At 33.3% G+C, this 12,701-nt stretch overlaps 1 protein-coding gene across 1 annotated transcript in view; it reads left to right on the top strand.

The window, feature by feature from the left end:
- Nucleotides 1-2,722: 2,722 nt before the first annotated feature.
- The window catches only part of Hr4 (nuclear hormone receptor 4), a 48,372-nt gene continuing 38,393 nt past the window's right edge, over nt 2,723-12,701 (top strand). The window contains exons 1-2 of the mRNA XM_077443347.1: nt 2,723-2,738; nt 11,154-11,258. Coding sequence (XP_077299473.1) covers nt 2,723-2,738; nt 11,154-11,258 — 121 coding nt within the window. The remainder of the gene's footprint in view (nt 2,739-11,153; nt 11,259-12,701) is intronic.

Genomic DNA, 12,701 nt, shown 5'->3' with positions numbered 1-12,701 from the left:
ATAAATCCACATCATATTGAAATGATGAAATTAAATCCACATCATATTGAAAATTCTTCTACGTAAAGACAGATACGGAAAAACTTTCCACAAAACAAATATTGGTTATGGATAGTATGGTTCAATCTTCCAAACGTAAGCTTTATTATTTTTAATTAATATGTATTCAGTCTGATTTTTGATTCTGCTGATATTCATATGTATGTATCTAAACGCCTCATTTTCAATTTACCCACGAGTCATAGAACTTACATACATACATTGAACCGTATTTTTATACATTCACTCGACGTAAATTGTACAATACATACATATATGCTTGTACGCCGCTTTATCTTGCGTTAGATAACAACACATTGCAACACATGCAACATTACCGTAATATTTTCACCTGTACAAAAAAAAAACAACGCACCTCTATTAACCCCCACAAGACCTACTGCGAAAACTTTCAATAGAAAAAAAATCAACATCACGTTTATCTATGTATGTATGTACATACATATGTATATATGTAAAAATGCACTTTTTTATACAATCGCATTCAAACGAAAGTGAAGTGCACGCCATCATCACTTGCATTGCCGTTATGCACCGGTGCACACTTATTGCCCAGCAGTGGGTTAGCGGTGGCTGGTAACGGTAAACCCGCTTCTGGACCTATATCGAGTGACGTCACGGCTCGTGCATACGCGCTGGGAAGGTCAGCCGAATATTTATTTATCTCGGCGGTCGGTCATGACAGAGAAAAAGTGAAAACGCGGCCCAGGTGTTGTCGCATAGGTAGGTCTATGTGTACGGTGGTGGGTGGTTGTGTATGTACATGCATACGTGATCAGGGGTCGTCAACTGTTACTGCGAGCTGGTCCGTTCCAGTTCGCTTATTGTCAGTACACTTTACCTTAACCTCGAATTTTCGAATGTTGGAGCTCGTTGCGAATAACCCAAATTTTAATCGAGCGTTTTTGACCCTTGGGAGGGGTTATCGTGTCGTTCTTGTTGTGGTCGTTCTATAGTGTACGTATGTTTTGATTTAAATTTAGGTGTGTGTGATCTAATTCTAAGGTTCGCTCGTTTTGTGAATGGACGGTTGGATTGATGTTACTAACTTTACTAAGTCTGGCACATATATTATTTCCCTTATAGAAGATACATATGTATATATACGTATGGATGTACATAAATATCTGCGGAAATCTCCCTGTTTTCATCGCACAGTACAATGGGGCTATGTGACGTCATACCGAATCCCCTTGAATCCTGCTCGCGCACACATAAGTAAGGCTGTGCGACAAAAACGATAGATTTCCATGGCATGGTGTGCCTGATAACGTACATATACATATACTTATCTTCTGTAGTTGCATATTGTCCGTAGATCGAAAAGTCTCAAAATCTTTCCTCAGTGATTCAAATAGTCTATTTAATGCATCGTCGGCATATTTTGATGATTAATGTCTTCTATGCACATTTATAAGTATTCAAATATATTTTTAAATGTATCCAAAGAGTTTTTTTAAATTCCTTTTAAATGGGTTCCGTAAAGCGAGGAATATATATGTATATGCATGTAAACCGTAAATAACATTATTAACTGTATATATTTTATTTTGATCTCAGTTTTATAGTGTTATCGATTTATTTACATTTCTACATTAAATTTTGATTCCCAAAATCGTATGCATACATACATATGTATGTATGAACCAGTGGCATGCCGTGAAATTCTCCCTGTTTTTGTCGCAAAGCCTTACATACCGAGACCTCTTGTGTCCTGCTAACGCACAAGTAAGTAAGGCTTTGCGAAAAAACAAGGAGGATTTCACGGTACGCCACTGGTATGAACATATGTATATCAAATTTGTACTACTATTTCTTTGAGATAAATCACATTTGTTTGACGTAATTAATTGATTAATTTTATCACAATAATTATAGAATACGTGTTGAGATCATAGCATTGACTTTTCCGAAGAATACGGTATCATATTTGTTATAAAAGATTAATCATCAAAAGAACTTTTTTTAATAGGGTTTAAATTACAATATATTTAAAAATATTGTTTTAAAACATTATTCATATATTTTTAAAAGTAGAGCTTGAACTTTGAACGTTATAGAATGGAAAATTTAATCACAAGAGATATACCAATAAATCTCAAAACGTGTAGGTATGTTTTAATAAGACTGCATTTTATATGTACTATATACATGTAGAAATGTATGTATGATCTGAACATTTTATTATTTTTTTTAAAGATACACTAATACATTGTTGCTTCCCAAACTGCACAATTCTTCTTCAGTTTGGCGTACATACATACATATTATAAATTCGACATTGAAATATGATGTACACACATATTATTATGTATAATGTATATGTGTTACAGCGAGGTAATGCGAAAATGTCGAGAGACTTTAACGAGCGTCAAGAGCGAAACCCCTCGCCGCTCGTCGAGAATCGAAAGCCAACGCTACGGTACAGTAATGGCAGGTCGTTGGCCTGCGAACCGCCGAAATTTCGACAGTGAAAGTTGGACGAACTGTTCTTGCCGACTCTCCGGCTGGTGCAGACGTCACCGCGGTCGTCGTCGTCGTCGTCTTCGTCGTCGTCGTTCTCAAAGTCATCGAGAGGAGGGCGGCGCCTCCACATCCAAGGGGGCGCGCCGCCACACCCCCTCGGGGCACTCAGCCCTCGCCCCACCGTCCGGGAAGCAGCATGACGTCAGCAGTGGGTAAAAGAATTCGACCTGGACAAGGGTCGTCATCGTCCTCGTCGTCGTCGACGTATTCCTCAATGTCGCCCTCTTCGTACGAAAAAGTGTTAACTCGTTCGCCAACATGTACCACCGCTGTCGGTAAAGTGTTAAGTTTATGTAGTTCTGCGCGTGAAAATGTTAAGTCCTCGTTTACATTACATACGTTTTTTTTTTTTTTTTACCTTTTTTGTGATTTTAAGATGAAAGTGTACATATGTTCAAGTTAGACGGTTTTGTACCTACTGTTGAAAACGATTTTTGACTATTTTTAAATTCGTAATGACGTATATCAAATGTGACATTTTTCATTACCTAAATAGTTTTTTTTTATTTTTTATATACTACTTTGTAGTGACTTAAATGTATTTTATTTTCCAATCACATTTTATTCTCAATTTGTAAATTAAAGTTTATTTATTTATATATAATTTTAGCTATTAGCTAATTTAAAAAATACATCTTTATAACTTAACTCTAAAATTTTATATTTAACTTATATTTATTTTATTTTATTTTTTATTTAATTTACACCAAGAAGGCCTAACAGGTAAACCCAATGCGCCTTCCTGGCCAAAGACAATTATATATGTACTGTCCCTCAGAGAGGTGTCTCCTCGCACCTCGCAAGAATGCATCCATGGTCTTAGAAGACCTGATGCACTCAGGGAGGGCATTATACATGAGCACACCCCTGTGAAAAACACCCCCAGCTGTATTTTTTTTCTTACTCAACTTACAACTAATTTCTCCTTATTTCTAGTATATTATCTAGTAGTTATCAAAGAAACAAAGTGAAATAGCATAAAATTTTATTATTGTATTCGTAAAATTATGAAAGTTCTATAAAATCGATAAATCTCAACTTTTTTTTCTCATAAATATAAAAACAATATCACAGTATTTCTTTATATGTTAATAAAAAGCAGGGAAATACAGTCTGAAATTGTAAAAATAATTAACATCGTTTTTGATCATTTTAAATCTCTAGGTCAGTAAGATTTTTTAAACCTGTACCAACTATATTTTATTTAGAAAAAAGATCTTTCTTACATATAACAGAATCTCAACTTTTAATTTTATTTACATTTTCTAGTGAATATCTGATATCTTTTGAATCTAACTTGTGCGCGTTTAGCCATGATTAAATAAAAACTAGTAAAAAAGCAAGCATGCGCTTCTCTTTGTATATTTACATATATGTATGTATAATAGATATAGCAATTTCGCACAGTATGAAATGTCCCACTGTCGATTTCTAATTGGCAAATACGTATGTACGTACACTAGCGGTAAAAATTTCGCAATATTCTAGTTTTCATTTGTTGTCTACCTTGACCTTAAGACGCGAAAGTGCTTAAAATGCAATTTTTGACATACTAAATTTCAATCGCAATTGTTAAAACGATCGAACAAAGTTCTAGCTGTAGTAAATTATTGAATTATATGTATGTATGTATATAGTGTGTGTGTGTGTGTGTATGTATATGTGTGACGCACGTTTTAAAATACACGATGCCTATATTTGGGAAACGCTTCTTTGTGCAAGTTCAAGATACAATTGCACGCAAACGGGTTAACTTTCTCTCTCGCGTCGAATTATCGCATACGATTTTTTCCGCTCAAGTATCGTAAAAATGAATTAAATAAAGTGAAAAAAATTACAATTCGGCTGTTACGTCTATAATAACTTCGTTTCGCACGATTTTCGTTCGTCGTGCGAAATCAATTAAATCGAATTAAATTGTAACTCGTTTGCGTAACGAAAATTACTCGGATATTGTCACGTTTTAAATATGGAATAGGTATTTTAATACGGTCATTAAAATTTTCGTTAAATATTCATAAATCAAATTTATAAGCTGAACGCGCATGTTTTGTATTTGTTATATTTGTCGAGTGGTCTTTTCGTAATATTATTATATAATATAATACCCGTGCGTGATTGGTTATTTTTTTTAATTTTGATTTGAAATTGATTGTACTTTTTTTGGTGATTTTTGTAGAATTTGATACGTTGCATAATTTTTACTATTGTACAGTTTTTTGGGCATTCCACAAAAATTTGACAAATTTTCTTCTTTTATCAAAGCTAAACTCAAATGAACAATAGTATAGAATAAGATGGAAGCTGCATGCTTTATATGATTGACAATCCTTTTATTGTATGAAAATATATGTCAAATTAGTATTGAATGCCAAAATGATTGTTTATATGGTCATGTTGATCAAATTTGAGAGTAAAAAGTCGTATAATATATTATATTTTCGATTATCTATATTCGGACATACGTACTTATGTAAATATTAATTTTAGAACAACCCAAATATTGTCAGCGTTTCCTATACGAAATTATCGCAAAAGCGATAACGTCGTGTTAAAGTCGCACTTTCCGTTAACTGTTTAACGCCCGATAGTTGATAAATCATATACGAAACTTTTCTATTTGACCCATATTATTTTTGTTCTAAAGATCGTTGAATATTTATCGATCATACAATTTGCAGTTCTATTGCAATAATTTATTTACGTATTACTTGCTGGTGCGTTCTATGTCATATACATATAAAGCGACCCCTCGATTGGATGCACCTGTTTAAAGCATGTGGGAAATGTCCCGTCGCGCCCATTATGCATTTGGTAAAAGCGACTAACGGATGTGTGTAATCATTTTGACACAGTTAACACATTGCCGTACGGTTCGGAAAAGCGCACTTTGACGCCCTTATCGAAACCGGCTAATTGCTCATAACCGTTATTTTGACGAACCTTCGTGTTTACCTACTTTTTTCGTGTACAGATAACCCGGTGTGTTCTTTCCTTTTGTGTTTGCGTGTGTGGGCACGCTTACGATATATAATATATGTACCCATGTAGGTAAAATCAGGAAATGAATGAACGTAATTTATACAGTGACATTTGTCCTTTTTGACAGGGTCAAGTTGAAGATTTAGCTCTAAAATTTCAACGCTCATGAAATATTCATTAAGAATTAGCCTTTTTTATATTTGACACGTGTTCGAAACCGCTAGTCGAGTTTTATTTTTTTATTCCACTGTTTTTTTTTATATACACAATGTTTTAGGTGTGATTTTCTTGCTAGTTTTTGTAATTCCTATTGGTTGAGAGCAAGCTTTGAAGTAAAATATAATATACTATAAAAAGTGTATTAAATATAATACACTTTTTTGAAAGATAGTTACAATACACAAGAAATCGAATCTTTCATTTTGATTAAATTTTAATTTGGAAGTGAATCATTAATAGAAATGGCGAAAAAATATGTGAATTTGCAATGAAAAACAGAATCCTTAGGACTCGTACGTAATAGTGAATTATTATATATGTACATACATACATAGGTACAGTTTTTATTTGTTTCACTGAAACTTCTAACACTCGTTTTACTTCTCAATATAAAAATTGTATACACTGTCGTCTAGTTGGCTATATGCAAAAGCACGTTGCGGGAGTCATCAAAAATTTATTTGTATACATTTCTACAATTCAAAAGAATACTTTGTCATAGAAATTATGATTTTGTATTTTTATTTTATTTCAATCAATCATGCACACTCGTCTTAAAAGATTTCTCCAAAGCGAGGATTGTGGTATACATATGAAAAATTATTAATTACATATTTACATTGAACATGATCTATGGTCAAACATTGTAAAGAAGTATTGAACTAGTATAAAAGGCAAATACAAACATCGATTTAACATTAAAAATCGATCCACGGAAATCTATGGACAAATTTGCAGCAATTATACAAATACAAATCAGTGAAATTCAGGTGCTGAAAAACTCAATTTTGCTAGAAAATAGGTAAAGGTTGCCAATTCGTTGGAACCGTTTCAATTCAAATCAGATAAATTGGCAAATTCGGATAGGAAACGATCGACCTGGAGTCACATATCCAAGGTCTGGCCAGCAGCAACCGGTGGGATTGAACCCGTGACCATATTTTCAAAAGCATTGTATGCTAACCAACCACTAGTCTATACTATTAATAAAATACGGCACTCGGTATGTACCTATAGCTACATAGATGCGTAAAAAAGGGGTTAGCGCCTTGGGTGCTGGTCTTGATAACCGTTTCGGAATCCCTCGATTCTTGCATAATTGTAATAATTCTAAGAATATTATTATTCAACGATTTTCTTTGTGCGTCTAATATCAAATTGTGTTGACGAAATTTAGCACAGTGGCGTTATTATTTATTTTGTATGGGAAATCTGTTGAGGTCATCGGCGGGCGACATTGAAAGTTTAAAAATCCGTCATCGACCAACCACATAACGCAACATTCACATCGACGACAGCAAATTCATCTGTATATATAAATGTAATGCATGTATCAGAGTATTGGTTTTTATCAATAGAGCATTATCTATGTAGGTCGTGGTGAAGTGTTCCACGTACATACATATGTTAGTGTTATAAAAGTCGGTTCAACAAACTCGCTCTCTATTCGATAATATTTCGAACGCGAATAAAGTTCAAGAGTATGTATGTATTTATATGTACATATGTATGTATATATCGAATAATGCATTCGACTATTCACCGAATCGTAGAAAAATTTGACCTCACTTTAAACTACATATAAGTAGTCGATAAACGGCCGATACGACCTTAACATTTCGAGAGGCAGATGTTTCCCGTCAAGGAGGTCTTCTTTTCTAGAGTAGATTTTCGAAATAGTTAAATTTTCTATTAAATGTGTTTAGTACGGTATCGTTAGGTGGTATATGTCGTTTCATAAAGAGGCAATTAGCGTAGCTTTCTAATACGTGTAGTGTTTGCTGATAATGCATGCAAATTATTTATTATTGTTATGAGCGTTGCTAAAATGTATGCGCATACCGTTTTGTATTGTGTCTACAAAATTAGAAATGAAAAATAAAAAATAAAAATGTCGTGCAAGAGTAAAATCGCACTTTCTTTAACCCTTTCTGTTTCGATGTCATATTCAATGTCAAGGATTTTACTTACGAATGTGATTTTTTTTATTTGTTTTCGGTTTAATCTAAAATACAATTTAAACCCTGCTCTATGATATTTCGGGGTCTGCATTACGGCGCAAACCCACTTTACCGAGTTGATGAAGACTCGAAAAATGAAGTCGTACCAAAGCATTAAGATTAGGGGTGGGGGTGCACGGTTTACGGGACAAGTACACGTGTTTGAGCCGACGAAACCGTCTACCCCCATTACTAATCTTAATTCTTTGGTACGAGTTCATTTTTCGAGTCTTCATCAACTCGGAGTTTATGCCGTAAGGGCCACCGGATATTTCTTATTGTTGATGAATTTGTATCAAAATCGATAAACTGATATTAGAAATCTTACACTTAGCGTCATATTATTCATATGATGATTCATATTTATTTCCTGGGAATTAGCTTCATATACGCTCAATCAGTAGAATCAATTTTTACTACTACGAATAATTACTACGTCACCTTTTTATGTTACTACATATAAAAATACTGGAAATTTTGTTTAATTATTTAGTTCCATGTATGTAAATGTTAAATTTAAAAATAAATTAGTACATATCTATACAGTATATAATATATATGTAATATCGAAAGAGACTTCGTATGTATGTATGTAACTATCGTTGGTTCGTAGAATCCGAAGAATTTAAATAAAATAAAACGATTCAAATAAATTTAATAAAATGTTTACTACATACTAGAATGGCCATGTTTAAGCCGGGTAAAACCACTAGTATTATATATGTAGGTTCTATGTAAAAGATTTTTAGTCTAGTTGGGATAATTTTTTAATGATTTTTTTATATTTTTTTAATATTACTACAAAAGTGATCTCAATGCATATATGTACATATGTATGTATAATACATAGGTATATGAAGCTATTTGTATAATTAAAGATATGTTCTTCCTTTTTATTAATTAAAGTTATCGTTGCAAATGTATAACTGTTTAACAATCATTATTAACACGCTATCGTCCTATGAACCCAAGGGGCGCTAGTTACACCATCAATATTGACCCAGTTAATTCGTAACACACACACACACACGGAAAAGCAAAAGTTCTGGGAAATACAGTCGAGTAATATATTCAACAGCATACTATTTAATTATTACAAGAAATTACTAGAAATAAAATTCTACAGTTCTACATAGACCTATGATATTGTGTACTGTAAGATAACTGGCATTCTCATTGCCACGAGGATGCTGGCGAAGATAGAAGTCGCCCGTGGCTCGGTCACGACATCCACCATCCACATCCGAACCGGTTCTCAACATTAGCATTGTTTCCTTCTCTACCGACTACAGCTTCACTTTCACCTTCTTTGTTTGAACCGAAACGCAACAATACCTCCGTAACGGTCCTGAGGTATCTGCATACATAGTTGGCCTCTGGCGAATGTGCATCTCGTGTCGGTGAGTGCTATCCGAACCTCTTCAATCGCACTCATAGTTCAAGGGTCGTCGATTTCGCCGACGCTCGTAAAAATGGCTCTCTCAATAGGGATTTTGATTAATGGATGTTCAATTTTTTCGGTGCTGTTGGGTAACAACGAGTTGCGCAAACGAACAATCGAACGTGTGCTTATCGTGTATGAACTTTGCGTTCTGGAAAATCGGAAATGGCATGTGTGCGGGTTGTCGACCCCTGTCGCAGGTTATCCACCGCTGTAATTGAAAATCGATAATGAAACTATACTAGAATACACCGATAGGCCTATTAACGGCTTGTCTTATTTACCGACCGGTACCGATTTGTTATTTATAGTTTGTGCTTTTTTTAGATACTCATACATACGTATATGTATGTAGTATCTAAAAATAAGCAAATGTACGTGCATATATTAAAAGTTTTCTATGATAATATATATTAATAAATAATTAAAAAAAATTTATACTGTTAATATTTACATTCATAAATCTAAATAAGTATGTACATACATTTGTATAAATGTACATATATTGTCATTTTTTCTTATTTCTTCGGTCATTTCTACGGTGGCATTGCTTCATTCTATCTACATATGTACTTTCATTCTTTTGTGTACCATTTGAAAATCTTCTTAGTTTATCTTCCATCAAATCTTATTACAACTTATTCAGTATATCCACCATGCTCTTCATATTCTGGTTAAGCCAAACTGCTCTTTCACTCTTATACTCGTCTACTCTTCATACAAAGTTTGAGTGAACCGTATCTTATGCAGCATTCTACATAGAATTTTTTTTTGTAGAATTCATTTGATGTATAAATACAATATCTTATTTATTCTCGTCTTCTTTAGTTACATTTTATTTGATCTTATTGATAAAGTCCAATTTGAATAAATTCTGCACTATATATTTGAAAATATCATAATTATGCCTTTCTTGTCGTATATTTTTAGTAAATGAAACGTCTAAAGCAACTGCAATAAAGTTAATCATACTTAATACCTGAATTAAAGATTTCATTACCTGAAATAAAAATATTTTGAAGACGCAATTTTATAATGGGTGCAATAAAAAGGCTTATTTTGGTTTTATCGTTAAATTTAAAAATGGACGTAAAAACATATCCTAAATAAACCTCTTTAATCTCAGATATCAGTATTTTAATTATGATTTTTTAGTATTTGGATAGATGATTTTTGTGATTCGAAATTTTCCCGTGTTTTTTCAACACCTGTATGTACATCTGTATGTATAATAGTTCTAGAATTGTATTATATTAAAATATATACATATAGAAAGACGGAAATTAGTTTGAGCTTTTATATAGTATGCCGGTATATATGTACATAGTTGAAGGTAAATGCGCACTATTGCAAAAACAAAAACAAACGTGATCGCAGATCGCATCCCATATTAGAAACATGTGCCATATTGAACCCACGTTAAGCAAGAAACGTGAGGGAACTTGTGTAAGCTCATGGTAGGGAAGCTTTAAAATGTGAAATAAATTTCTTATTATCGAATTATATAAAGATTTTTTACATCGTCATATTTTACCCACTGCGTATGTGCGTAGTTATCGAATCGTCGAAATGTGTGCTAACCTTGATATCGTGCACATTATTTCCTATTGAGTGTTTCAATCGAATAATAGCCATGTGTGTGTGTGTGTTCGACAAAAATTAATAAACATAACGTGAAAGTGGACCAAATAAATATTTGCTCAATTGTTCCTACACACCGGTGAAATATCAATTGTGTAGATGTAAAATAGAAATGATACTTTTCGGAACATCTCTCGACGCGCGGAATGAGTAGTTACTAGTATTAAATAAAAAAAGAGGCACATGTGTAAATATTGAGCTACTACTGTACGTGTCTTTGAACCGCAATTGTGTTTGTTTTTTTTTATATCTATTTGTATTAATTTTTATTCGTTTTGTTGCAGGAATTATGACACTAACCCGCGGCCCTTGTGACCTGGACAACATGAGCTTGTTCCAAGACCTCAAGCTAAAAAGAAGAAAGGTTGATTCCAGGTGCAGTAGCGACGGTGAGTTTAATTATGCGTAGTTGTTTTTATTTTTTCAGGATTTAAATTATGCAATTAAGAATTCGCGGTGACCATGAGTGACGTTTCGCATTGTTTACTTGCACGTTTTTATTTTTTTCTCGGTCCGTTTGTAAAAATGTCGGTTTCACCTACGCAATCTCGTGTGTTTACCGTTCGTTCTATCGGGATTGTGCTATCAGTGGCTTTAGAGCTGTTGCGTAATCATTGATGATGAATTTGTTGTTGTTTCTGGGAGTGTTTCCTTTCGTTTTTAATTAATCTGTATGTTGTGGTAGTGGTAGTTGTGTCTTAAGTTGGGATGAATCGTTGCATAGTTTTATAGTAAAAAAATGAATTCGTTGCATTAAATCACAATCATCTTATCTTATTCTTATCAGTAAATCTTTTTTTTTCTGTTGTACAAAGTGAGATAATTGCTTTGATTAACTGAAATATTTTGATTTAAATTACAAAATGGCGAAGTTTTAATGGATCTTTTTCTTATTACAATATTTTCTAACGTGTATACATTCGAAATCGCACTGATTTATTTTAGACTCATAACTTAACTTCATCATAAATTAACTTAATTAACATCATCATAATATATGTATACTTCCATTTTTTTCTTCTCTAAGCTACGGCTATTTATCTGACTACACACATTTTTCTTATTTCATCAGCTCGACGTATGTACATACATATGTATTATACCTTCCTTGACCTGCCTATGTAGTTTTCTACATTCTCTTGGGTGCCATTACTAGTCTATATCCAATCCAATCTTCAATAAATATAATGCACTAGGTTCTAAAAATAATAATCGACACATTTAATAGTTAGTTATATATCTATAGTAATGAAAAATTGGAATATGCTCTTTTTTTCTCTCGTGGTAAAATTGTACCTGAAGATATATTGTAAGGTATTAATTGTTTTCTGCAAAATGCCGAATTTAAACAACGAAATTATCTAAGACAGTAAACACGGATGTAGTTTTTGCCTCACGAAACCAAGCTTCAAAAATAATCCTTCTATAAATGTTTATACGAGTATATAATTCAATTCGAAGGCAAACTTATAATATTTGGTAAGCAGAAATTTTCTGTTATTTACTTTTATAGGAAGTTATGGGTTTATACTTCCATACATTCTACAGTGTCTATTAGTGAAAATTATTTTGTCAGTAATACAGTTTTGTAATCCCTGCCATACTAGACTACTAAAAATACCCGGCAGACGGCCAGCTCGTCAATGGTCTCTCGGCTTCTCAGCAGCCGAATACTTCCGCGACACTGTATGTGACTCACTCCGACATTGCAGGGGGCCTTAACCATTAGATTCTGATCTAAATTATATCAAAAGCCATTCATCGTACGATCTCCTTTAAAACCATTCTAATCCGACGTTCTTGAGATGTTCCACGATGCATAGTCTTAAACC

The sequence above is a fragment of the Arctopsyche grandis genome, chromosome 12 (genome assembly GCF_051622035.1).
Source record: "Arctopsyche grandis isolate Sample6627 chromosome 12, ASM5162203v2, whole genome shotgun sequence".
Classification (NCBI taxonomy): domain Eukaryota; kingdom Metazoa; phylum Arthropoda; class Insecta; order Trichoptera; family Hydropsychidae; genus Arctopsyche; species Arctopsyche grandis.
This window is presented reverse-complemented; position numbering and strand designations above follow the sequence as displayed.